Source organism: Fusarium redolens, assembly GCF_020744475.1.
Source record: "Fusarium redolens strain MPI-CAGE-AT-0023 chromosome Unknown BKA55scaffold_5, whole genome shotgun sequence".
In the NCBI taxonomy this organism is placed as follows: domain Eukaryota; kingdom Fungi; phylum Ascomycota; class Sordariomycetes; order Hypocreales; family Nectriaceae; genus Fusarium; species Fusarium redolens.
In genome coordinates, this window is record NW_025763668.1 from 1015232 (window position 1) to 1040945 (window position 25714).

The window sequence follows — 25714 nt, forward strand, 5'->3', positions numbered from 1 at the left end:
ATTGTTATAGCATTTGAGTGAGACCTTTGAACAGTAATGGTGCCTGAAATCACGGCGGGATTCTGATCGTAAGTTTTGCTAACGGTCTTGTAATTTAGACCATGCCACCATAACGCTTACAAAACTTAGTTTATTACTAACCTTTATGTAACTTGCAACAAATATAATGAGACTGTACAAGATTATATTTGATAGGGGATCGTAAGTATACTTTACTATTGGAAGCGTCTAGCCTATAGTGCTAGTAATGACTGCAACAGTTCACAGCAGACATAGTCACGCTGGTGAGAATTCGTCACAAATTGCCGAGATGTCTCCGTTCAAGTCGACCCTCTATCGCGGACCTACCTTCCCATTATCATCTGCTCATCAGATTGAGGCCATCCAGCCAATACGTTATCATGCATTCCCCGCAATTCAATCAGGAAAGTTATATCTGGTGGCTGATCAAGGTGGGTCAAGCCCGAGATAGCGGGAACGCTCCATGTCAAACCAGGAAAGCTTCTCCAAGTTAGCTTCGGATATCGGTCGCCGAGCCACGGACCTGTCAAACGTGGGATAATTGAGATGGAATAGTTATATGTGTATAAGAGCAACTCTACCTTAAACAGATAGACATCAACAGCAATCACTATTCTTCCAAACAATTGTCAGATCACCAATCCCTCATCTCTAATACTTTTGTCACAATGGATGTACCAGGTTACGCTTTGATCACAGGAGGTGCTTCAGGCATCGGCCGAGCATGCGCCAGAGCATTCGCTCGAGATGGCAGCGCCGGTATTGCACTCATAGATCTCAACCTTGAGTCTCTACAAATCGTCAAGTCTGAGATTGAAAAGGAGCAGCTATCACCCAGAAAGGACTTCAAGGTTGAGGTCTACTCTGCAGATGTCACAGATGAGAACCGAATCAACGAGATTGTCACGGACGTGGCAAAGAAGTATGGTCGCATCGACTATGTTGTCAATGCAGCTGGTATTGCCATGAAACACCAAGGCGGTGCGGCTTTTGCTCATACGGCTGATTGGAACCGTGTCGTCAGCATCAACCTTACTGGAACGTTCTTTGTGCTTAGAGCTACTGCACAAGTTATGTTGAAGCAAGAACCCATTCGCTCGTCTATCAACGGAAGGGAATTGCAGCGTGGATCTATCGTCAACTTCTCTTCCATTCAGGGCGTTGTTGGTATTCCATTATCGACATCTTATACCGCTGCCAAGCATGCCATCATCGGCCTTACACGTTCAGCTTCGGAGGACTACGCCAAGGAGGGACTTCGCATCAACGCCATCTGCCCAGGATACACAGAGACACCAATGACCACAAAGAACCCTGAGGTACTAAAAGCTATGCAAGAGCGGATCACAACAGCCGTTCCCATGCAGAGAATGGGTGCACCGGAGGAGATCGCCGATGGTGTTTTGTATTTGGCTGGAGGAAGAAGTTCGTTTGTTACTGGGTCTGCTTTGGTTGTTGATGGTGGTTATACCCAAAGGTAATGAGGGCCAGGAGGATCACTAGACCGGAGGATTGGAGTGAAGCATTGGGGAATCGAACCTGGGTATCATAGAACAAGCAGTAGGCTGATCTGTCATGCGTCTTAGGTTAAGGCGGTGCAGGCATCTCAGATGATGATCGAAATTGAAACGTCTTGCTATACCCTCATCGTTGTTCTTATACCACAGTGAGTGTACTATTAGTCCTTGAAATTGAATCATGCTAAGCCTTACAGGACTCTTTGAGTTATGATTCCTGGACATATCCTCTGGTTTTCAAGACAGCATCAGTCATAAACATACCCCCGCTACTTTCCCAGGTCAGGAACCTCTGTGCTATGTTTAATCCCCTCACATCCGTCAAGAGCATATTGAAACTCTAACTTATTAGTCAGCGGGTTTAGCTCAGTTGGGAGAGCGTCAGACTGAAGTCAAACTTCAATCCTCACCAAACCAAGTGATATCTGAAGGTCGTGTGTTCGATCCACACAAACCGCATCATATTCTTTTTGCGTTTTCTCACTAAACCGCGCCGCAAACCATGCTACTCTTGCATCAGCACTGCCATTTCCATAAGCTGTATGGGGCGGTGAGCAACTCAGCCTCAAACTGCGACCTATCGCGCTAGTGTCATACTGAAGATCTTACTCCGGCCGAGGGATGTTTGACGACGAGAGCCTAACAGTATGGGTAGAAAATAAACTAGTTAGAAAGGATGGTAAGTCTAATCTAACTCTACCTAAGTATTTCTAATCCGTAGGATAAAATGTCCTAAGCTCTCGCTGTCCTGTAGCCTTGATGGTGCATTCACAAACGCAGGATCAGATCCCTGTTCCCTGTTCCCTGTTCAGAAGCCTCAGCCTCCTCCATCACGTTTCAGCCCTAGGCATCATCGTTGCATGCCCTCTAATCTTACCTTCAACACCATATCAAGATAAGAGCTGTTTAGCACTTTAGGTGCTTAATCCCTACCCTCAACTCAGGTTTAGAGGCTTTGATCAAACCAAAGCTTCAAAATGACGGACAAGCTCGATCACGGCCCCAAGGTCATCTCCATCAACGGCGAAGTATCTGCCGCGATCTACAAACCACTTGACAACAGTCGCCAAGAAATCCGCCTTCTTACGCTTCTTCCGTCTGAAAATAAAGAGGTCGATATTCGTTGCACCCTTTCACACGCTGTCCTTAACACTTCATCTGAAAATCCAGCATACGAGGCGCTATCCTACGTTTGGGGAGAGCCTGATTTCTCGGAGCCAATAATTCTCAACGACTATACTTTCTTCATCACACCAAGTCTGAAGTACATTCTGTCGTGCCTGAGGCGAAGAGATGATCAGGAACGAGTTATTTGGGTTGATGCAATCTGCATCAATCAGTCAGATGTCGAGGAGCGGGGTCACCAAGTCGCCCTCATGCGCGAAATCTACTCAAATTGCCAACGAGACATCACATGGCTAGATCCAATGATTGGCAAGACAAAGGTCAAGGCACGGGAGCTCTACAGCCTTCCGGATTTAGAAGAAGAGGAAGAAAGAGTGAAGAATGGGATGGACTTGATGCGCGATATAGCTGAGAAGAATCCGCAGACTCTGAAGGAACTGCAAGACCAGTACCGAGAAGGTGCTTATCGTCTCCTCACGGAATCACAGTATATGCTCGGTGGTGTCTTCAAAGACCCAACTCTTTGGAAACGGCTGTGGGTCATGCAGGAGCTTTCTTTGGCCCCGCGGTTGACGCTCATGTCTAGAGATGGTGAACTGAGCTGGGATGTTATGAACAACCTCTTCAAAGACGAGCCATATATCGACGCGTTCCATATGGGTCGTAGTAGTAGTCATGCTGACTGGTACTACAAGGATTTTAGCGAAGTCTTCGTTCCCATCAAGCTCATTGAGGACCAGCGTCGCCTTATGTCGCACGGCAAGGGTTCCAAGCTCATGGACGTGTTGGTGCGATTTCGGGAAATGGAGTCGACAAATCCACGGGATAAGATATTCGGCTTACTTGGGCTGGTGACGGAAGATCACGGCATCAAGGTCGATTATCTGATGTCGGTACCAGAGCTGTATCAGCAGACAACAGTTTCCCTCATCAACCTTGCTGGAAACTTGGATGCTCTGTGCCAAAATCCATTTGAGCGTCTTAAAGGCCCCACAGCGCTATGGTGTGTCGACTGGAGCGAGAACCAGCATAAGCTACCGTCCTGGGTTGCTGAATATGATAGCAAGCGTTGGCAATGTGTACCGATTCTCTTTGCCCAGCGCGACATTTTCAACGCCGGTACCAAAACCTGCGAGACTCCCTGTCGGCTCGTCGGTCCTGGAGAAGATATTTTAGTCACCAAGGGCATTATCCTCGGGACAATTGCGCCTGTTCTCCAGGATGGCAAAGACCTTGGGGCTTTCGATGTCATGAACCTGTATCTTGGCAAGGATGCCCTTGAGCAACCCCAGGAGCATCTGTATGCCCCAAAATTTGGTAACAAAGAAATATCGACTGGCGAGACTTCTATTCGCGCATTCTGGCGTACAATGGTGAAAGACTGCACGTTGCCCCCAAGAATGCGACGACTGAGACAGACGGAAATCGAGAGACTCGATGTTGAGAACCAGCAAACTTTGATCGAGGGATGGAGCAATCTCCAAACCTACCGTTTGCACTTCGGCAACAGATACTCAAGATCTGCCTTCAGTTACCAGCCCACCGACGATGAAGACCTCACTAAACTTGACACCGAAGGTCAAATTTCACATCATTACAGCTCTGTCTGCTTCATGTTCGCGGTTACAGATAATGGACTGTTCCTAGCGACGCGTTTTGCTGCGAAGGAAGGTGATGTTGTGGCTGTCCTTGATGGGGGAAAGGTCCCTTTAGTGTTGCGCAAGGTTGACTCTAGAGATGGTGTTGAAGTGGATTTGTATATGATCGTGGGCTCGACATATGTGCACGGCTTCATGGATGGTGAAGCAGAGGTTGGTGTCGCTGAGGGATGGTTAGAGAAGCGGGAGATTCTGATCGCGTAGAGTCCGTCCCTCAACTCAGATCGAGATCAGGAGAGCTAAGCTCATAAAAGATTAGAGTAATTTATGATTATGCATGGCTGAGACTACCTAAACTTAGTCCGTTTATGTTTCATACCATGTTGCGCACAACAGGGTGCCCCGTTAACAGATAGCATCTTTCCCGCCTTGACTCAGCTCGTTCCATAACACGAATATCTCAATGAAACACATGAGACGTTACTCACTCTCCGCCCCGTACCGATCAGACCTCATAAACATATCCCAAACTACCTCCAAGTCACAGTCATCGGTCCGGTCAGATTGCAAAGCAGCATCGTGGTGCGCTTGTGCCTGATCCAGTCTGCTCTTGGCGATCTGTGCCTCTTTCTGAGCACGCTCAAACTCGCAGGCGCATATGGCATGTGCATCAAAGCTCTTCTTGAGATTTCCCATCGTGGCTAGAGTTTGGCTGGGTCGATGGAGTCTTTCATAAACTCGGTGGAATGTGTCTTCTGCTTCTTGTTTCCGATGACGGGCCTGTACTCTTTCGGCTTGAGTTACTGCCACGGAGCCATCGCGATGTAGGAGGCCCAACAAAGCTTTCTCAGCGTCATGCTTGACAGAAAGGGCGGTATCAAGTTCGGTGGCCAGTATGCGGCGAGCATTTTCGATCTGAAAAGAACTTAGATTCTCAAGCGCCTTGTCCATGGTTAATCGAGGACTCTTGTTGCGGGGCGAAGTTGATGGTTCGTCTTCGTCTTCTTCTAAGGGTCGCTTCGCGTTTCGTGGCGGCACTCGTAATTCATCTTCCGTAGATGCGATCGTATCGTTGAGAGGAGATGGGAGTCGCTGCATGGTTGATGGGTCGAAGGAAGGAGAAGTCAATTGTGAAGCGATGGTGTCTTCCTGAAGTGTTTCTGCCTTGCACTCATTTCCTGCTGTAGAATCTGTATCATTGTCAGCCGATGCTCTGGAAGTCGCGGCATTTCAAAAACTTGGGCCAGTCGAACTCAGTCAGCTGGCGTGTAAGGATTACCTGACGACGAACTGCTGTCATTTTCTACATTGGCCATCGATAAAACCATGTTCCGATACGCCTTCTTCACCATCTTTCTCGTAAGGCGTGCAAACCTAGGATGTTTGTGCTGCAAGTTGAGCGCAGGTGTCCTGGTGGCAAGGTCCTGGTCGACAACATTTCTGATGAATCCGTCAGGCTCCCAGAGAGAAGTTAACGGGATCTTTTCCGTCGTGGCCAGCTCAGTGATGCTTTTCAGGCAGCGGACAACGCTCCGGCAAGGCTTGTGAGGCCACACGACATCGGCAGGGATCCAGTGTTGCCCTTGCCACTCTTTGTTAAGCCAAGCGATTCTGTTCTCGTGGAGTTCACGTCTGAGCTCATTTTTCATCTCCGAACTTAACTTCATGAACTCCTTTCTTGGTCGATTCATGTTCAGCTTGCACGATCGATGTTTCTTGAAACCGGCACGTTGCGTCGGTATGGTGCGACCCTTCGCACGTATATGTCAGTAAACCTCGTGACAAGTATCTGGGAGACTCACCGATGGCGCTTTGATGGATGGGATGCTGCTTGAGTCTGGCGGGCTGCTGTGAAGATGGAGAGAATATCGCTGGAGAGAAGTTGACAGAATCTTTCTGGTATTGTTCTGGGAAGAACCTCCAACGCGAGCTCTGTGCGCGTGATTCAGGTAGGTATCCTGCGACTTGTTTAGCAGGTGTTGTTCAGCACTGCCTGCCAGCTGTTGACGCCTGACAGTGGAGGTGACTGGCTCAGCTAAGCAGCCTGGGCTTTTGAACACCAGCAATACCTAGATCTAAATTATCACCATTAATGGCAAGATTATCCGGGCAGAAGAGTCATGATCTTGACGATCCTTTCATGTATCGCTTCGAGCACTTCATCGTGTCAAAACACCAGCCCAGATCATGTGCTTCATTTGGTTGTCGCGCTGCAGGTTCATAGGTGACATCGAAAAGAAGACATCCAGTACTGGTAGACTGCACAAGGCGCTGTTGGGAGATAAATTCACTGCGGCAGGAAGAATAAAGACGAATTGCTTAGCCTCATTTCTACCCAGTAATGTTTACCGCCTTGACTTGTCAAACTAGAGCCACAGTCACATGCGGGTTCTCTCGTGGAGTCGTGAATGCGATCGCATTCATTACAAAAGTGCACATCCATAGGGCTGACCACGTAACACGAAAAGTCCTTGATATTCTGTAAATTGGGGGCCGTGATGTCATTGTCCAGCACACCCAGTTGACATAGCGCTGAGAGTTCCTCTTTTCAGATGCTAAGTCTGTAGATCCGTAACTCACCGGGGATTATCAGCCACTCACCTTTGTCCAGCTATTGTAATATCTGCACTTCAGAAGTGAAGTAGATAGCAATGGGAGGTGGAGAAACACTTTTGTAACTTTAGCATGATTTCATAGCATCGATCTTTCAAACTGCAGCTTATGAACTCATCCTTACCCAGGCCGCACAATAGTATATATATTTCCACTTGCCTCAGCATCCTTCTTGTTCAGCTTTCTCTCTCGTCAGAAGCTTCACCCTTACCGTCATAACCAATATACGTTACGGGCTCAAATACTTCCATCCATTTTTCCTTCATTCAATAACTCCAGCATGGCAATGGCTTACCATCGACCCCAACACTACGCTCCACCTACAGCCTTACGATCTCAAACAATCAAAAGAAGCATCCAGACCTGGTCTTGAACGCCGAAGGGGTCTCAATGGCTGCGTGCTATTTCCCAAAGGCTATCAAGTACTACAACAGCGACGAGAAAACATTCCGCATTGGTCTCGGTGATCCATCAAATGCTCGGTGGACAGAGATGCTGTACCGCGGAAAGGACAAATACGGCTGGACATTTACCTTCAACCTTCCAAACACGAGACAGCCTGTTCCAATGACCTGGAGGAAGGACAACAGCGTGCCTGTAGATGGAATGAAGGCCTCTCGATTAAGTGACAACAACTTCAAGCTGCTCGATCCAAACGGACAGCTCATGGCAGCCTTTACAAACCACACCATGAGCTTCCGCCTCAGCGCCGTTGGAACCTTGCAGATCAACATTGATCTCGGCCCCATGTTTGATTATGCTGCCATCACGACTTTGCTGTCTATCTACAATTTCCAGAAGCGCGAAGAGGACAGTAGATCAAACAATACAAGCACTGCGGGTGCTGCCGCCGCCAGTAGTTCTTGTTGATCATAGGACTGATAGGATAGATTAAAATGATAGTTCCAAAGGCTAAATTTCTCTTCCAATTTTCTATACAGATAATTGCTGGCCATAAGCTAAGTTCTGTGTGGTGATATAAGCTCTCAGCCACAGGTCTCAACTGCAAATAACACATCTGGCTCACAACTTGTACATTATACCATAATGCCTGACCAATTGCTACAGCATAAATGCTGATATGATAAAAACCTAGATTATGACTCTTTGGCCGGCCTTGAAGGCATATAAGGTTAAACTTTGGGCTGCAAACACGGATCTCTTCCAATTAGTTTATAATTCAAACTCTATTACCGGGCTGTTGGCATCTCAAAGACAGGGGGGCTAGCTTTTAAACATTCTTGTTAATGAACTCTATGCTCTGCTGGCATCCGAAATAGCACATTATTTTTAACACTCTAACGTAGTTAAACTTTGTTCTGATACATCTGACTCGTCGCTGCAGCTCTGGAGGGAACAAGGACAGAGGAAGCTTTTGTATCAAACCTTATCACTTTAAGAAGTCTATAAATACCCCCACTACGTGTGTCATGCCCTTTACTCTTCCGACTTTGTATTTTCTCAACATATGATTCCGCATGTCATATTCACCCATCAAGATGAACTTAATCTCGCCTCTTTGTAGTCTCCCAACCGAGATACTTCTCATGGTTATGGAGTGCTTGGAGTCCCCTATCAGTATAAGAGCATTCGCCTTCTCCTATCCCAGAGCCTTGCACCTATTCCAGAAACACCGCCGAAACCTCTTGGACCCAGCCCTGCATGTCTTCAATTGGATATATCCAACTGACGAGCTATTGGAAGATGCCGTCCGCGCTTGTCGGTTGCGGTTAACTATGCGCAACGTGGTATTCTTAAGTCCTTCAGAAGCGAGGCAAAAGGTACACAAAGCAGAAGGCCATGGTCCTTCAAATCGTAGGGACTGGTGCAACCTTTCTCTACTCTGTGAACTCAGCAACCTGGACAATGAAAGGGACCAATTTATCTCAAGATACTCAGTCCATGCTTGGAACAAGATCCAGAAAGACTCTAGGAGGGAATGCTCACGTTGCATCCGTCGTCGCAAAGCTATGCCTTACCGACCCGTAAACCTTTCTCGTGAGGAACTGGAGCGGCTGCAGGAGGCCTTTTTGGACTTCGAAATCCAACGGCACCATCTTGCTTACGATAAGTTTCTATTGTATCAGACACAATTACAGCAAGATATGTTTTTGCCCATCTATAACGAAAAGTCTTTTCTAGGGGGGCACCACGAGGATGACCTCATCGAAGGCTCCCGCCAGTCCATCTTCTGTTTCATATTTCAATGCTATGGTAAACTCATTCGCCAGGTCGATCGACAACTTGAGCTGGAAAAGTCACGACAAACAACAGAACCTCACCACTCTGAACTCGTACTCGCAGCAAGGTTTCGTAATAGGACTCGAGATGAGGAGCTGCGTTACATTGGTCTGCTCTGTTTGCAGGGCTACGTTTGTCTGAGCATTGCGGAGAAGTATACCGATGATGAACTCCGCCTGTTCATTCTCAACAGCTTTATGTGGTTCTGTAAGGATGGCACGAATCGTATTCCAGACCCTTATGGTAGGCTACGGTGTAGCCTCGAGCGGTTCACGCCCGAGTATTACCCCAACGACGATACAGCCCATGAGCCATGGAGCAGAGGGCGATTCTTCTGGGATGAAATACGTATGTCGGAACTCCGGTGGTATATAATAAGCCTTACTAGATTCTTAATAGGATAAATTAAGATGACACTTTAAGAATAATATTTTATGTATACTCTTGGGTACTATAACTACTTACTTATATTCGATAAATAAGAACGGAGCCACTGGGGTGCATCGGGGCAGGGCGGCGCCCCCTTCACCCTTCGCCTTGGTCGTCGATAAGACAAGGGGAAAGCTCAGTAGCGCATTGTTCGGCCGCTGAAGAGGTTGTTTTGAACCGCGCCATTGTCCTTGTTTGAGATTTTGACGATTTATTCTGCGGGTTTAAAAGAGGAACGTGGGTTCTCATCCTTCACATTTTGGTATCATGCTATAACGTTGTACCGTCCCAATCTTACGGGAAGTCCAGCGCTAACTTGGAGCCATGGCTGAAACTGGGGTCTGTCGTTTAGATAAGCAAATACCGCTAAGATAAGAGACAAACGCTCCAAAAATCTCCCCTAAAGCCCACTATATCGCATTGTCGCAACATTAGTGCTTATGATCTCGAAACTCAACCAATAAAACAGGCTGAAGGCATTCAGAAACCCTGCTCGAGAATCTTCAGATTGGCCCGTAGGATTCTATCTCGTCCCTGGTGACGATACCAATTTCCAACTTCCCACTCGATCAATGGGCACTACGGGGTTGTTAAACATGTATAAATGTGACGATCCCAGGGAACTAACGATGTTTCCTGTTTCGACCTTGCCGGACCTTGGCCTGTCAACTACGCCATTCCCGCATTGCTTCGATGGGTTGATTACACGAGAATCGTTTGGGGATCTGACACTGTCTTCACACCCATGGCATCAGCTGCCAAGTATGCTGCTGCTTTTGATAAGGATGTCGAAGAGGTATTCCCGGATCCTCGAAAGGCGAACGCTATTCGAGCGACTAATGCTCGAAGTCTGTTCGGCTAAATGCGAATCCCCGGTCCCCACGAAAGCTTTGCCAAGTGGTGATTAGATATCCGGTACGAAAGTGGCAATGCTCTTGAATATGTAGTATATATATATCCTTCTCATATTTATATAATCTTTTTCTCTTCTTAGTAACCCTCTTAAATATTTAAATATGACCTCATGGACGGGAAACTCGTAGTGAAAGCTTCAGGTGTTGGGTACATGTCTGGTGATTCATAGCCATTTAATTCATCCGGGAGATCATCCTTTTCCCGCCCAATGAACATTTCCATTGGTGGATTTTACCCCAGATTTCCAGAAGCCTCGGCATTGATACCAAGAAAAGATGATCTTCCGACCCATGCCATCGGGTCAAGACAGTCCGAAGTAACGTTTTAAGCTTCCCCGCCGGTTTCTCTATAATTCATCCACGGCATTTGGCTTTAATGCTGGTGGAATCTGCTGATCCGGGTAAATTGACCTCACGTATTTATATAGCTAGCCATGATTTTTTAAAGAATTTCTGTAGTATCTCAGACGAGATCGACTCTCGAAGACTCAAGATGAAGTTAGTTAAAACATTAAACCCTGTCTTGGGCTGTTGGTATATCTGCCAGAGCAACAAGAACTAACAAGAAACTCAGGCTCAACCCCAAGCAACTCACAGCCTTTCTGGCCGCTAACTCAACTGGAGTTGGCGTTCTAGTATGCCCCGGAGGTGGTTACAGTGTCATGTCTATTGGCCACGAAGGGTTTGGTCCAGCAGAATATCTCAACACGCTCGGCATCGATGCATGGGTTCTCAACTACACCACTGCCAGCATCAAGACTCCGCCACTGTATCCTACTCCCATGGACGAAGCTCTTGCAGCAGTAGAACTCATTCGAAAGCAAAGTCCTGAGACTAAGAAATTAGGTGTCATGGGCTTCTCAGCTGGCGGCCATCTCGCAGGAACAACACTCACGACTCCCAAGGCAAAGCTCGACTTTGGTATTCTGAGCTATCCGGTCATTACTATGGAGGACGACTACACTCACGAGAACTCACGATATAACTTGCTTGGAAACAACCCAACCCGCAAACAGATTGAGAGCCTCTCCGTACAGAACCGAGTTTCGGACAAGACCCCGCCGACGTTCCTCTTCCATACTTCTGATGACGAACTCGTCCCGGTTCAGAATACATATCTTTATGCAAATGCTATGGCTAAGCATAGTCGAAAGGTCCAGGTAGTGGTATTGCCCGATGGAAAACACGGCATTGGTCTGGGTGTTGATGATCCTGTGCGGGACTGGAGACCAGAGCTGGAAAGGTTCCTCAAATACTCGATCTAGGTGTAGTTGTATCTGATAACAAGAGGTTGTGACTACGTAGAGACAGAATGAAGTCCAATTTGACGAAATTACATAAAGCCTCTAAAATGAGCCGATGCATGCTCTTAACTTAGGGCATCCTTATCCTAAAATCACCTAGCCAATGGGCCTTACCATCGCTGCCACAATATTGTCCATAAAGTCGTGAGCTTAACTCAGCATATGGATTCTGGACATACACCCATGCTGGCTTGGGTTGTTCATGCTTACTTGGGATCTGCACTCTGTTTGTGGCAAAGACTTGCTGGCCCGAAAAGGATGAGCCGTGCTCTTCATCTCTAGTGTCCGTGAATACGGCTGTGGTAGACTTACCTCTAGATCATCATAGAATTCTCCTCGAAATTCATCTCTGTTGCGGCGTATGTCTCGGTCTACGGGTTGCACATGCGTGCTGTTGAGGGGGCATTGGTCTGAATACTATTTTCGAATTACTATATCCGAAACAGCAATGGTGACCCGCCACTTCACCCTCTCTGCAATGCCTATCTACTACTTACGAGTACCGCCAAGGCCGAGAAGAGCTCTATGGTAATCCACAGGGCTGGCCGACAGCTAAGATAGAAAGGGCCTGTGAGACTTACGTATCATGATGATTGGCCTGTCTCGGCAGCTTCCAACGTAAGCAGCCCGTGAAATTGCATCCAGCGTTTTCTTATCACGTCTGCATCGGGACTCTGGGACAGGGTGTCTACTGCTCTGTATACAATGTTTTACTATCGCGTCTGTGTTTTCCGTCATGTGGAGAATTGTGAAGATATTCACGAGGCGCACTCTGCTCGACTTTCATACCATCTTGTAATAGTATTGTCATAATTTTATAAAGAATCCAAATTTATTCAAGACTCACGTAATTTCGGAAGTTTTGAGACAATCGCCGGACCAAGATTGCCAACATTTCCATAAATTTAGAGTGCTTTTTAGGCTCTCTCCCGATAACAATTGTGTATTTTGTCCTCCAGCAGATATTACCGTTGATGCGGTTCGGCTGGCTGCTGTTAGCTTTTGACTGCCACTGGCTTAGCCGTCGTCTTAGTCTGTCAAATACCACGCTTGAATCTGAGCTAGAAGAGACTATTGATATCAATGTTCGTATCTTCGCCTCTTAGCAGCTCTCAGGTGCTGAGCACTAGCCTCATTCAAGCTACGCTCCGAATTGAGGAAATTACCAACTGTCAAAGAAAATGTCCCCTGACTTAGTACAAAAAGTGCCGACTTGGCAGACTGTCGCTTTGGTCATTCTTGTGTCACGTCACAATGGCTTCCAGATCCTTGAAGAAATTAATTGCTTTCGCGTTGGTTGTGGGTGGCGTGCGTGCCGGACCCTGCAAGCCATCGCTTGGATCATCGTCCATCATCTCATCCTCAAGCACATTCTCCAGCGCGGAGACGCAGTCGACTATTGAGACATTCTCCACGACAGAAGTGCTATCATCAACTGAGACACAGACTACTGCCGACGTGTTGTCAACCACTGATACAGTCTCAACTATCGACACCCAAACCACCGAGACTCTATCAACCACTACAGCCCTGTCGACCATCGCGGAGCAGTCGACAACTGAGATACCATCCACCACCATCTTTGAGTCGACAACATCGGCCGAAACAACCACAGCGGCAGCAACATCATCCACAGAAGCTGGGTGCACAGTCGCCTGCAGCCATGTCATCCAAAAGAGCGGCGCGTGCGCAATTGGATTCCAGGTCGCACCATGGGCGATCGACGACTCTTGGCATATCGGCACATACACAGTAGCTGATCAGGCAGCCTGTGCAAATGCATGCGCCAGCGATTGTCATTGCAAGTCCTTCACTTCGTACTACACAAACTGCGACCTGTACTCTGGCAGCCAGACCCAGATCAACCCGGAATCCTTTTACCTCGGTCCTTATTTCTTTGATATGGCGAACTGTGGCGAACTGTTATGAATGCGATGATTGATAAGTGGGTATAATGGGGAGCTTGGGAGAGACTGTCTTGGGTGATTGAGATCAAACCACAAGATTCGAGCTTCGGATGATCCAATGGCTAGAGTTGTAGCCCTCGGAGGGTTCGGTCGCTGAAATAACGTCTTAAGAAGCCAGCGATGATATTTTCGTGAAACTAGAGTTAGAAACATGCGATCGACTTATCTAATACATGCTCCATCATGATGCACCACAGGCTCGCGAGCAATCACGTCCGAGTCGAGCGTGCTTGTGCACTATAGCAGGCAAAGTGGGCAGGCAACCTCTGACCGGAGCCGCCAAATTGTGTATTCTGGCTACCCAGGTTCAGGCAAGCTAGGACTCGGTCCTCGACTTACAGCCAAAGGATATCAACCCAGAGAGCGCCAGTAACTGTCACATACGACCATACCTACCAGAAAATACGGGATCCCGTCCGCTCTCCCATAGTCAAGCTGGTAAGGGGCGGATTAGTAGTTGGGTCGGTGACGACCAGCGAATCCCCGCTGTTGTATGTTTTTTGCCTGTGGCAGCTTTGCCTTCTTTTTACCCTTTCACCATTGTTGTTGCAGATGTGGTTGGTTGAAAGACAGGAAGATGGCTGGATGGGCAGACGATGCAGTCGCGTCGACTGTGGGAACATAAACCAACGCAGCGGAGCCAACGGTATTCGGGACCAACCATCCACAGAAGGTGGTGCCGCGCAGGCATCACAAGGGTCGATATTGGTAGACAAGCGGAGGCCTAGTGATCGTAGATGTAGAGCAGGGTAGAATAAGCTTGCTTTCGACTACGAAGAAGGGTGCGATGAGGTTAGTATACAACCGTCGCAACCCTGCAACACTGTGAGTAATGGAACACTCGACCTAGACTTGGAGAACGGTGAAGCCAGTGACACGGAACGTTTGAACAAGGACCGACCAAGAATCTCGCGACCCCAAGTGTCGTTTTGAGAATGTAGCCTCGGTTCACTAGAACCTGTGCACTTGGCCAAGGTGTCTGGGCTTCTGTAGTGACAGATTTGCCAACACTGAGGGGCATGAGAGGGCGCGCGAGCAGAGGAAACTGAGAAGGGCTGTGATTTCGTCATGAAACCAAGGACAACGCGAGGCAATGGGAGTCAAGATGGGAAAGGACTGTGGAAGGTGTTCAGAAAGTCGGTAGTTGATGTCCCTACAAATGAAGGACGACTATGTACAAGCATCACGGGTATCTATACAAAAGGTATTCGGTAACAAGACAACATGCGACGCTTAGATGTCAGATTTGTTGGAATATTGGGGCTGGCCGGCCACGCATCGTTCGTAAATTTCTCGAAGGAACCAGTCGGCGGCAAGATTGCGTCGCCCATGATAAGGCCATCAACCATCTTCCCATTGCCGTGTCATTGTGTTGTACGAAAAAATACGCGTCGCAAAGAAGTCGTTTGCCGCTATCATCAAGACCAAGAATCGTCCATGTAGGCTACAGACGTCTTCGGGTGCCGTGCGGCGATCGTCGATTTTGGCGAGGTCGAGAGGAGGGACCGTACTTCGAATTGCGCTCGACGGCGTGCAGAGGATCTCACCAGTCTATGAAAGAATTAGTCGGGATATACAGGATGAAGTGTGGTGCAAAGGCAGGACCTACAGTATGATGTTCATATGTGGTGCAAGCGAGCCTCTGGACTAGACGCGCCAAAGACAGGATCACAACCAAGTTGGAGGATGTAGGAACCCCTTCAGCAAAGCGCAGCTATGGCGGGCTTTGAATCTGGGCAGCAGCGGGTGGTTGTTGATCCAGCGATTTCGTGGCCGGAGGCAGAACGATCGAAGGCGAGACGGAGGCCAACATCGCGCCCATAAGAGCCGTGGTGGTGGCTGAAGTTCCGGGGAGAGCCGACGAGTCTTTCTCCGATAGATGCCACGCAGGCGACAGGTGAAGCGATGTCGGTATGGCTTCAGGCGACAGGCAGGGGCGCTATGTGCCTAGCATAGGGAGATGAATGCTGAGTATGACTTGTTTGTTGACTAGCAGTCAATAGCCCGAATGGTTCAACTTGTGAGACGTGTGACGATATCGTCGTACACATCACTGCGAACTCTGTCGAGAAATGATTGCGCTACTCCATTTTCGTCTCTGTGCTCCTGGATGGAATCGACCTTGGCATCCAGATCCTCTAGGTCGTCTCGTAGCTCAACCAGGCGCGTATCGTAGCCTTCCAGGACATCAGCGCTGTGTTTATCCTGGCCCTCAAGCTGCTCGACATCACGCTGTAGGGAGCTGAAGTCCTCGCGAAAAGTCGTTACTTTCTGTCGTAACTGGTCGAGATCTGTTCTGAGGCTTCGGTTCTCTTGTCTCAAGGCGGAGAGTTCCTGGTGAACCAGCCGATCCTTCTCGGTCCGTGCTTTTAGCTCGGCCCAAATTTGAGCGAGTTCGTCTCTTGCCTCGTCCGGGCTACTGATGCGGCGGCGCTTTCTCTCGTTGATTGGGGGAGCTGGTGGGGGAGACCCGGTCTCATCGTATGCTGGCGGCGCGTCATCTTGTGGGGAAAGATCAACGGCTTTGGACTCGGTGCTGGTTGAGGTGCTTGCAGCAGGATGTTGCTTGTGGAACGACGTCAGACGAGTCTGTTTCACAGCGTCGCTGATGGACTGGAGTTCTGCTTTGGAAAACTTTGTAGCGTCGACGTAAATACCGAATGATGTTGCGGCAGAAAGCATGCGAAGAGCATCCAAGACCTTCCCTGACTGTGTTCGGCTAGGAGCCAACGGTTCTTTGGCGGCGGTAGGAACAAAGAGCCGAATGTTCTTGTTTGTCTGGAATCTCAGGCACGCGACAGGGCACTTGAACTTCTCTTGCACCGCTTCCGGCGCCGTTGAAGCAAAAGCGAAGTCGAACGATGTGATGGAAGAGGGATCGACGGAGATGGTAACAGGTGAAATGCCCTCGACTCCCTTCAGGTTCATGGGAAAGCGCAGCTCGAAGGTTGCGCACAGTCCGCTCAAGTGAATTCTTAGCATGATGCTATCGATCTTTGGATCGGGCTTCGTGAAGCAGTGGGTTGCGCCATCGTGTTCCCACTCAACAACGGCGGGCGTAGCCTCATCGACGTCAAGACATGACGGGGTGCAAGACGACATTCCTGGGATCCATCAGCAGCACAGCGAGCATCAGACGTACCTGTACACCGTCAACAACAAGACACGAGCAGAGATAACCAGCTCCACCAACAGGCAACCTGTGGCCTCCAGCAGCGCTGCAAGACCAAGCCAGGTCCCTTCTACAGTCCCCGGTTGTTCCAACGAAGGGCGCACCGCGCACGCTCGATGGGTACAAGTCGGAATTTTATAACGGTCTGCAGTGGCGGTTCACCGTTTCTGAACGTGCTTGTCGTCGGGGCGTGGAGAGGGTCGGGCGATGAGCAAAATCGCGATCAGCAAGCCTACTTGATCTCCAGCACGCTGCAAGAACAAGAAGGGGTGCTTCTCTCGATGAATGATCGTGCCGTTGGTTGAGTGAGGATGGTGGTGATGCTGCCTTTGGCTAGAACGTGAATGCGAATGGCGTTGAAGAAATTGTGGGGTCGTCACATGATCAGGAAGAAGACAAGCAGTAACGGTTCTAGTTGGTTTCGGTGTTAAGTGAGAGAAAAGAGAGAGAAACATTCGATTGAGGAGAGATGATCTGAAGTGCTGAAGATGTTGCTTGTTTAAAAGAAGAACCACCGTGAGAAAAGCAGCCGCAGAATGGTTTAACCAATGCTGTCATTGTTGAAGTGAAGGAAGCTCAATGATTCACAGGGTATGGTCTGTGCGCTCGGCTGTTCAGTTGTTCCGCAACGCACACCCAAGGCTTGGTGCCATATCACAGTGTAAAGCACTGTGCCATTGCGACGTCAGACTGTTCGTCAATCGCCAAGCTACCCTGGACGAAGACTCCGAATCTCCAAATCTCAAGGAAAATTGACATAAATAGTCTTTATTGGTATGCTGCACCTGTTTATATCTTTTGATGTTCTGGTATCTTTCTGTGTCTACGACTAGGTACCAGTCTGCCGAGCCATACAACGAAATGTCTTTGCGATTGAGATACATCGAGAAACTGACGAACGACATTCGTAGGCGGCAACTATAAATCAGGCTTAGATGAACACCACGAAGAGCAAGAAAAGGGAAAGAGATGAACCTTGTTATATTAAAGCTGACGACTATATTCTGTAAGCATTTCATTAATACTGACCGATTTCACTTGTGTAGGTTGAATCTCTTCGTTGCAAAGTGCAACGCGAGACGTGCGCGTCATGGCTGAACGCGTAAAGTTGGTTATCTCTCTGGAATCCACCATTAACCTAAGAAAGAAATTCATATTTCATGAAAAATTTACTAATCCGTCTATCTTGTGTGCCCCAAACTATCTAATTTGTTCATATGTAAAAGTCATCAAAACCGACAAACCATACGCTCAAGATTTCCCATTCGTCATCCCCTCCCACCTCTCAAAGTTCCCAGCTTCCAATCCAAACAAATCCAACAAACGCCCGACCATCTGATTCAATATATCATCCACCGAGCTTGGCCGCGTGTAAAATCCCACAACAGGAGGTGCAATAATAGCACCAGCTCTTGTCACCTCCATCATGTTCCGCAAGTGTATCTCACTCAGCGGCGTTTCCCTCAATGACAGCACTAGTCTCCTTCTCTCTTTGAGGCAGACATCTGCGGCGCGAGTGATAAGGTCATCGCAAATGCCGGCGTTGATGGCAGCTAGTGTTTTCACTGAGCAGGGGACAACGATCATGCCATCGACATGACAAGACCCGCTTGCGATTGGTGCAGCCAAGTCATTTGGGTTATAGACGTGATCCGCTAGTGCTCTCACTGAAGCTGGCGTGTAGTCTGTTTCGTATTTTATGGTCTCAGCTGCCCATTTGCTGATGATGAGATGGGTTTCAACATTCAGTCGTCGAAGTGTTGAGAGAACGTGAATGCCAATGGCAGCTCCTGTCGCGCCAGTCAAGGCTACGATGATCTTCTTTCTTGGTGCCTCTCCCATATTGATCTCTGAAAGTGTAGAGTCGAAATGTGAAGTTCAAAGATGGGTTGGTGCGGAACCGAAATAATGAAGAATGCTCTCAGGTTCTTGAACTAACCAAGTATATGGAGCTCAGAAGTGACCGATAGGACATGCGGCTCTTCTTAAGCGATGCCCATGTCAGATCAGACCCGTCAATTTGGTAGTATTGAGGCTCAGTTCGGGGACTCTCGGTGCCTTCGGGGCCCACATTCCCGGATATTGCGGCTCGGCAGATGTGGGCTCGGTGGACTCGGGGCCTCGGACTAGCACGCATCATACGATAAACAACGTAAGTAGTATGAGATCTATGAAGATATAAGGATTGTAATAGCCCAGCAGTTGTGTCGTCGACATCCGTTTCAATTTAACAAGACTATCATCGTCATGGCTTCCAAACCTCTTCCTCATATGGACTTCCGCAGTTACGTCGAGGCTCTTGAAGCCGACGGCGACCTTGTCTCAATCACTGAAGAATGTGATCCTCATCTTGAAGTTGGTGCCATCATTCGAAAGGTTGTCGAGAACAATGACAAGGCTCCTCTGTTCAACAAGCTTAAAGGACAAGATCAAGATGGCTTTTGGAGAATATTGGGTGCACCGAACTCCCTTCGCTCCGACCCCAAGCAGCGTTACGGCAGACTTGCTAGGCACCTCGGACTTCCTACAGACTCAACGATGAAGGATATCCTGGATAAGATGATCGCTGCTAAAACAACACCTCCTATTCCGCCTACTGTTGTTGAGACTGGTCCTTGCAAGGAGCATATCTTGACACCGAACCAATTCGACCTTACAAAGCTTCCTGCGCCACTGCTTCACCAATCAGATGGTGGAAAATACATCCAGACATACGGGATGCATATTGTCCAATCCCCAGATGGCAAATGGACAAACTGGTCTATTGCTCGTGCGATGGTCTACGACCGGAACCACCTAGTCGGTTTGGTGATCAAGCCGCAACACCTCTACCAGATTCACGAGATGTGGAAGAAGGAAGGCCGCGATATGCCTTGGGCTTTAGCGTTCGGAGTCCCTCCGGCTGCCATTATGGCATCAAGCATGCCACTCCCTGACGGATTGTCAGAGGCCGAGTATATTGGTTCACTCGTCGGATCATCCCTCGATGTCGTTAAGTGCGAGACCAATGGACTCTATGTACCCGCCAACTCCGAAATAGTCTTTGAGGGAACATGTTCTATCACGGACACTGCACCTGAGGGGCCTTTTGGAGAGATGCATGGGTAAGTCTACACTACTGTATTTCTTCCTCCAGTGTTGACAGTCACTCTAGCTACGTCTTTCCCGGCGATGCGCACCCTTGGCCAAAGTACACGGTGGACCTCATCACGCACCGTAAAGATGCTATCATGCCCGTCTCCAACTGCGGAAGGCTGACTGATGAGACTGTAAGTTCTATCTTACTCATTCGAAGTCCTTGACTGATTTTCGCAGCACACCATGATAGGACCTCTAGCTGCCGCGGAAATCGGGTTCCTTCTCAAGTCGAAAGGCTTGCCTGTCAAGGAAGCTTTCTCACCTTTTGAGTCTCAAGTTACATGGGCCGCTTTGCAGATCGACACTCAAAAGCTACGAGAGATGAAGACAACACCTGAGAAGTTCTGCCGTGAAATTGGAGACATCATCTTCAATCACAAGGTCGGCTACACGATCCATCGCTTGGTAATCGTCGGTGATGACATCAATGTGTACGACTTCAAGGATGTGATCTGGGCTTTCTGTACTCGCTGCCGCCCCGGAATGGATGAGTACCTATTTGAAGACGTTGCCGGTTTTCCTCTTATTCCATACATGTCGCATGGTAATGGAGCGCCTAATCGTGGTGGCAAGGTTGTTTCCGACAGCTTATTGCCAGTCGAGTATACGTCTGGAAAGAATTGGGAAGCAGCGGACTTCGAAAACTCGTTTCCGGAGGAGATCAAAGACAGGGTTTGCAGCCGATGGCAAGCCTTGGGCTTCAACAACCCCAAGTAATTTAGGACAGCTTAGGGTAATTTGGGATAGTTTAGGCCAACTTAGAATAGAAAGTTATAGAGATCACTAGAATGTTTATAGATATCGTCATATTATTTTATCTGAACACTTTATGATAAGCTTAGTATATGATCTGATGGTATCGGAATTCGTTGTAGAGATGAGGGCCTAGAGACCAAATTCTTGTGGCACCTGGTCCGACATGATGAAATTGTATGATTCAAGGGGAGAAAATGTGTCAAAGTCAAAGTCTCGAAGCCAATCATCCAAGCTAACCATACTGTACAGAGAAGGGTCAGTACATTTCAACAGGGGTGAGGGCCGCAACACAAACCTTTGTTCCTGAGTGTTACTGAAGTGCTCTGGCAGAATAGTCATGTTCTCCGTATAACCCGCATTTGGGTGCTCTTGAGACGAATTCTCACTTTGGCATCTGGTCTCCTCCATTGACGATCGTTGGAGAGCCTGAATTGCCCTGAGCGCTTTCTTGTGCGCCGCAGAGAACTGTCCAACATCGTCACTGCGGTCAGTCAACGTTTTAACTAGTTCAGCTAGTATTTCTCGCGAGTCTTGAACTTGAGCGTCGGAGCCCTGCCGGATGAAACTCAACAAGAGTGCAGAGGCAAGACCATTGTGAACAAAGGCCCAGGAACGGGTTGCGAGGTTCGAAATTGAGCGTAGCTTGATGAAGGCGCGGGCACTTCTTTTCAGAGCACTTTGAAAGCGGTTCAAGATCACAGAGCATTCTTCTTCTGTGAACTTTGTTTTGTTCTGTGAGGACAGTACAGGCCGACAGAGGGTAGAAAGAAGGAAGTACCGGTGGACGATCAGACTATAGTGTTGCTGCAGCTCTTGGATAGAGGTACAGCGCTGTAAATCCTGTAGGTGAGTGGCTAGAGAAGACTCGTACAGGTCGAAGTCATGAAAAAGGCGGCTATAGTTTCTGACTGGCTCTGTCTGGGGAAGTCTTGGTAAATGTCTAAAGCTCAGATGACATAGCCAGTTCATGGCCTGTCGGTAATCAAGAGGTTGGCTAGGGGGATCTAGCGATACCAGAGCTGGAAGGTCTGACTCTAGGTCCATTTCATGAGAAGCTGGGGGTCTATCAAACGCTAATGAGAGAAGGGCATCTTGCCAAACAATCGCGAGCCTGTGTACAAGGAATACGTCAGTAGTCTGAAAACGGACGGTAAATTACTGAGTGACACACCTTAAATGTTGCGCTTCTGCAGGCGAGAGATTGAGAGCGCAGTGATTCAGAGGCTGATGGAGGCCAACAGATAGGGCAACGCGGACCGTGGTGCCGCCGAGGATCCAGGCTGCACGGGGATTCATGTCGTTTTGCAAAACATGACCAAGAATGAGCAATGCTTGGATTAGTCTCTTGGAAGGATTCCATAACAGGTCAAAAGACCCCAAATACCCGAGAGCGGAATGTACTTAGATTGGTGAGTTGCTTGTAAACGACTGAAAGAAGAGAGCTAATGCTTACAGTTTTGTCTGGACTTGGACAGTCGTGTAGAAGTGGGCAAGTCAGAAAATTGCGCCCCAGCCGCCATTATAGCATGAAGAAGGCAAAGGCTATGGTTATCTACCTGCTGTGCCTGAACTTCGCGATTCAAGAGAGAGCATATGAGCTTCTCGATTTCAGCAAGGTCGTCGACGACGAACTGAAAAGAGTGAACCCTATCCCGATAGAAGCCAAATAGAGAGATCATGTCTTGATCAACAGCCAGCGTTGTTTCTGAGCGTCCTGCCGGGGTGCCACGTCCACCATCGGAAGCGCCATCCATACCCAGAAGTGGAAGAATTCCTGTTTTGAACGCAGTGCGACGCTCATTGTTTGAATGAGGTTGGGTGGTATCTGGCCTTGCCACCGAGATTATGGAGTGTTCGCCTAGCAATGATGGACTTGGGTTGGATACATCGTCATTGCGGCTGACAGGACGCTCCGGTTGTGTTGTGTTGATGTTTTGATGATCCAAGTCCGTCACGGTCTGAGATTCTGGTTGGTGAGGTTGTGGAGTTGGACTTGCTGACGCCCGAGGTTGGTCGTAGAAGCAGAGATCCGAATGGCCACGCTTGACGCATGTTTGGCAGGGCTGCTGATGATTACAGCGCACCTTTCTCTCCCTACAAGGCAGACATGCTTTTCGGATACGTGCAAGTTGTCTCACGCGCAGTATGCTCTTTAAATCTGGCGGTTGGGTTGCTGTAGCTTCATTTCTCGGTGCGCTCGGGAATCTCGGCATATTCGGAGTGCGTTGCGGGGAGTTGTTCATTACAGAGTTAATTAATTGAGATTGATCTAATATATAGAGCAATCATTCAGATGTATTCAAGGCCACTCTTCATCGATCTGAGAGCCGGGGCAGGTGCTGAAAGCAAGACTCGGTTGATACTGTAGTTCGAGATATCCATAGCGCTAGTCCCATAACCTCAGGCACCAAAGTCAGCCACCCCATCATTCTGCTGGTGGTTTTTATCAACAACCGAAACATCACAGAATCATAGACTCAGGCAAGAAATTCGTGCTGGTTCATAAGGGAATGGTATATGTATTCTCACCACTACGCCTCTTGGTTGTCTCGCAGCTTTTTTTAATGGAGGCATGCGAGACCAATGTTCAAGGTAACAGACATCGGCATCGGGTATAAGTGGGCATTTGAGACAACCCCCAGACTGATTCATGCAAGGCAGATCCTAATAAAAGCACGCTTTGCAGGAAGTTTGTAGAGGAAGATTCCGGTTATAACAATGCCGTGATGCCGCAACTGCGCCGTTGAATCGGAAGTCCAGCGCCGAAAGTGGGGCCGTCTTACTCCCTCTCCGTTGCGTCCGTTCCCAGACAAGAAAGGGCCGTCATCCTCTACCCAAAGTGCGCCATTTCGTCAACGGCTACGGCACAGCCTACCAGTCTCTGAAGCTAGACCCCTTTCACACTGATTCTCGCGAAAATCAAGCCACGTCATCTGGTCAAAACACATGCAGGGTTCAACATGCATGCAATAATCTAGGGGTAGCCCAGATGACCCAATTATGTTGGACTTGGCTTTTAGAGAAGCTCAGAGCCAAGACTTGTAGGCTATTTTAGCTGTTTGTACTAAACTTATTGAAGTCCAAAGATTGGTTGAAGCGTACTGCTGGCTGAGACTATGAGCATCACAGTTAAGCCCAATTCTGAAGTTTCTCAACACGCAGTCAAAGGCGGAAGTTTCAGTATACGAGAGTCAAAGATGGAGTGCTGTTCATGTCAGATTTCTGTATCCAAATATATCATCCCTCATTTACAGGCTGCCGTGTTATCCCCCTCAATGTATGTGCAAATCCCCTCTGACACAAACTCAAAAACGCCCTGGCCTAAAACCAACCCCTGATCGGCTTGTCAATCCCGAACAAGACTCTTTCTCACGAGATGTCAAGATTTCAAGCACAGACCCCCTTCTCGCCATTATTTACGTATACACAACAAGAAGCCAAATTAATTCTCGCATCTTGCCGAGGAACCGCAGCCGCGTAATCTGCCCACGGAAACACGGCTTGCCCAAGTGGAGCAATCTATCCTGCTCCGCCTCAGCTACCCCGGACCGAATCTTACGAGTTGACCACTGACGAGACTAGACGCGCTTCTAGACCCGCGACTAGAAGAATTTCGGCAATTTTCGTATGGAGGCGTCTACGATAGAACCAATCCCAGGGTGTTGAATATTTACCGGTACTGCTCTGCCTCGCTTCAGAAGCGCTGACTTTCTCGTGTTGGGACTCTGCTGCTTACTCTGTTCATCGGTTTGAGCCGCGTGGGCAACTCTCTTTTCTAGTAGGCAACTTTGCGTCAGTGAGGCACAAATGATGCGAGGATAAATACAGAATCATGGCCTCTTCTCCGCAGTTTGACAATTCATTTCTTCTGTATACTTTTTGCTTGATTAATTGTTTTCGTTTGTATTCTCCACTCGCTATAATGTCTGATTCAGCCCATCATGCCCATCGGGTATTCGTACCAAAGATCCAAATTATCGAAAACAACCCCCTTTCACATCTTCTACCATACGGCTCCTTAATACTTACTACCAGCATCATCTGCATTGTTCTCCTTACCAACTGCCTCGAGCGATGGATCCTACCAACTATCTACAAAGACATTTGCCAAACTTTCGAACGAACAAAAGATGAAAGGCGACGGCGTTCTTTCGTCTATTTCCACGTCGGCAGCATTATTCTTTTCTGCGTTCTTTGCAGCGGATGCTATCCAATGATGTACTTCCTCATCGGCGATGCCAAATTCTCTACACCATTCACCAAAGGCAGCTCTGTCACGATCGGCGACAGTCTGCTTGTTCTTTCAGAAGTCTACAGTTCATATTATATCTTCGAAATCTGCTTTCGCACCAAGTTCGCGAGCCCACTCAGCATCGCGCACCATACCGGACTGCTTGTCATCACACAGACAGCGTTGAGTCTTTTCGCCGATCACAATAAGCATCGCGAAGCTACACTGGAGTTCTACATGTGCATGGTCTGGGGTTAGTTAATCAAGCCTCTGCAATCTCGCGAGCCGAAATATGCTGACAATGTCTTTCTTCAGGTACATTCGATGTCATCGTCGAGCTCCCAATCTTCCTCATGATGATTATCTGGCGAATCAAGCGCCACAACACTCTATTGCTATCCCGCATGGCCTATACGTGCTGTGTCTGGCAAGTCACAGGAGCTATAACCGAAGTCGTCGTTACGATATATCTTCTCAATCGGTCGTGGCACCGCTGGGGTCTCGAGTGGCGTATCATTACCCCATTGGTGTTCTCACTATGGATTACAACCCAACTCTACGGAGCATCTCGACTGTATCAGATGGGACGTGGTGAGCGACAAAAGCTGAAAGCCAAAGACGAATTGGCTTTGACGAATGAGCAGAGCGTATAACTGGATTTACTAGAACTTTGTTTTTACATAGATTT

At 48.3% G+C, this 25714-nt stretch overlaps 11 protein-coding genes and 1 non-coding gene across 12 annotated transcripts; 8 read left to right on the forward strand and 4 right to left on the reverse strand.

Annotated features, from left to right (window-relative positions):
* Window positions 1-689: 689 nt before the first annotated feature.
* On the forward strand, window positions 690-4525 carry BKA55DRAFT_591988 (uncharacterized protein; the record flags this gene model as incomplete). Its single annotated transcript, XM_046195327.1, has 5 exons — window positions 690-1498; window positions 1574-1581; window positions 1895-1976; window positions 2509-4474; window positions 4505-4525. 5 exons carry the CDS (start codon window positions 690-692, stop codon window positions 4523-4525), a joined length of 2886 nt encoding a protein of 961 aa, XP_046051924.1.
* On the forward strand, window positions 1894-1997 carry BKA55DRAFT_t106. The gene has a single exon. It is a non-coding gene; the product is annotated as a tRNA-Phe (tRNA).
* A 216-nt stretch (window positions 4526-4741) lies between the features above and the next one.
* BKA55DRAFT_507206 (uncharacterized protein) lies at window positions 4742-5952 on the reverse strand (the record flags this gene model as incomplete). Its single annotated transcript, XM_046187330.1, has 2 exons — window positions 4742-5451; window positions 5541-5952. The coding sequence occupies 2 exons, from the start codon at window positions 5950-5952 to the stop codon at window positions 4742-4744; spliced, it is 1122 nt and encodes a 373-aa protein (XP_046051925.1).
* Window positions 5953-7195: 1243 nt separating this feature from the next.
* Window positions 7196-7744, forward strand: BKA55DRAFT_506497 (uncharacterized protein; the record flags this gene model as incomplete). The annotated part of the gene is made up of 1 exon (XM_046187269.1): window positions 7196-7744. A coding segment is annotated over one exon (549 nt), but the record flags the coding sequence as incomplete, so codon positions are not given.
* A 1100-nt stretch (window positions 7745-8844) lies between these two features.
* On the forward strand, window positions 8845-9490 carry BKA55DRAFT_591991 (uncharacterized protein; the record flags this gene model as incomplete). Its single annotated transcript, XM_046195328.1, has 2 exons — window positions 8845-9368; window positions 9427-9490. 2 exons carry the CDS (start codon window positions 8845-8847, stop codon window positions 9488-9490), a joined length of 588 nt encoding a protein of 195 aa, XP_046051927.1.
* Window positions 9491-11027: 1537 nt separating this feature from the next.
* BKA55DRAFT_506342 (Alpha/Beta hydrolase protein) lies at window positions 11028-11723 on the forward strand (the record flags this gene model as incomplete). The annotated part of the gene is made up of 1 exon (XM_046187262.1): window positions 11028-11723. A coding segment is annotated over one exon (696 nt), but the record flags the coding sequence as incomplete, so codon positions are not given.
* A 1293-nt stretch (window positions 11724-13016) lies between these two features.
* On the forward strand, window positions 13017-13691 carry BKA55DRAFT_687514 (uncharacterized protein; the record flags this gene model as incomplete). Its single annotated transcript, XM_046199075.1, has 1 exon — window positions 13017-13691. One exon carries the CDS (start codon window positions 13017-13019, stop codon window positions 13689-13691), a length of 675 nt encoding a protein of 224 aa, XP_046051929.1.
* A 1850-nt stretch (window positions 13692-15541) lies between these two features.
* On the reverse strand, window positions 15542-17173 carry BKA55DRAFT_296959 (uncharacterized protein). Its single transcript, XM_046185583.1, has 2 exons — window positions 17152-17173; window positions 15542-16947 (listed from the first exon to the last, which is right to left on the reverse strand). Exon 2 carries the CDS (start codon window positions 16829-16831, stop codon window positions 15743-15745), a length of 1089 nt encoding a protein of 362 aa, XP_046051930.1. The 5' UTR covers window positions 16832-16947; window positions 17152-17173; the 3' UTR covers window positions 15542-15742.
* An 871-nt stretch (window positions 17174-18044) lies between these two features.
* On the reverse strand, window positions 18045-18893 carry BKA55DRAFT_562232 (flavoprotein). The gene has a single exon (XM_046192252.1). It carries the CDS (start codon window positions 18741-18743, stop codon window positions 18153-18155), a length of 591 nt encoding a protein of 196 aa, XP_046051931.1. The 5' UTR covers window positions 18744-18893; the 3' UTR covers window positions 18045-18152.
* Window positions 18894-19047: 154 nt separating this feature from the next.
* BKA55DRAFT_610185 (UbiD decarboxylyase family) lies at window positions 19048-20860 on the forward strand. The gene is made up of 3 exons (XM_046196643.1): window positions 19048-20005; window positions 20056-20170; window positions 20217-20860. Exons 1-3 carry the CDS (start codon window positions 19149-19151, stop codon window positions 20754-20756), a joined length of 1512 nt encoding a protein of 503 aa, XP_046051932.1. The 5' UTR covers window positions 19048-19148; the 3' UTR covers window positions 20757-20860.
* BKA55DRAFT_610187 (uncharacterized protein) lies at window positions 20842-23134 on the reverse strand. Its single transcript, XM_046196644.1, has 4 exons — window positions 22249-23134; window positions 21967-22195; window positions 21091-21906; window positions 20842-21036 (listed from the first exon to the last, which is right to left on the reverse strand). Exons 1-4 carry the CDS (start codon window positions 23036-23038, stop codon window positions 20925-20927), a joined length of 1947 nt encoding a protein of 648 aa, XP_046051933.1. The 5' UTR covers window positions 23039-23134; the 3' UTR covers window positions 20842-20924.
* A 1583-nt stretch (window positions 23135-24717) lies between these two features.
* BKA55DRAFT_506713 (uncharacterized protein) lies at window positions 24718-25679 on the forward strand (the record flags this gene model as incomplete). The annotated part of the gene is made up of 2 exons (XM_046187286.1): window positions 24718-25279; window positions 25342-25679. The coding sequence occupies 2 exons, from the start codon at window positions 24718-24720 to the stop codon at window positions 25677-25679; spliced, it is 900 nt and encodes a 299-aa protein (XP_046051934.1).
* Between the last annotated feature and the right edge of the window lie 35 nt (window positions 25680-25714).

Bases quoted from the DNA above. Each gene is read 5' to 3' on its own strand.
- BKA55DRAFT_296959 (XM_046185583.1), bottom strand. From the start codon at position 16,831: ATGTCGTCTTGCACCCCGTCATGTCTTGACGTCGATGAGGCTACGCCC.
- BKA55DRAFT_610187 (XM_046196644.1), bottom strand. From the start codon at position 23,038: ATGAACAACTCCCCGCAACGCACTCCGAATATGCCGAGATTCCCGAGC. The intron at 22,196-22,248 runs GTAAGCATTAGC...CACCAATCTAAG, and splicing joins GTCCAAGTCCAGACAAAACT to TACATTCCGCTCTCGGGTAT. The intron at 21,907-21,966 runs GTGTGTCACTCA...CCTTGTACACAG, and splicing joins GCAGAAGCGCAACATTTAAG to GCTCGCGATTGTTTGGCAAG.
- BKA55DRAFT_562232 (XM_046192252.1), bottom strand. From the start codon at position 18,743: ATGGGAGAGGCACCAAGAAAGAAGATCATCGTAGCCTTGACTGGCGCG.
- BKA55DRAFT_610185 (XM_046196643.1), top strand. From the start codon at position 19,149: ATGGCTTCCAAACCTCTTCCTCATATGGACTTCCGCAGTTACGTCGAG. The intron at 20,006-20,055 runs GTAAGTCTACAC...CAGTCACTCTAG, and splicing joins CCTTTTGGAGAGATGCATGG to CTACGTCTTTCCCGGCGATG. The intron at 20,171-20,216 runs GTAAGTTCTATC...TGATTTTCGCAG, and splicing joins GAAGGCTGACTGATGAGACT to CACACCATGATAGGACCTCT.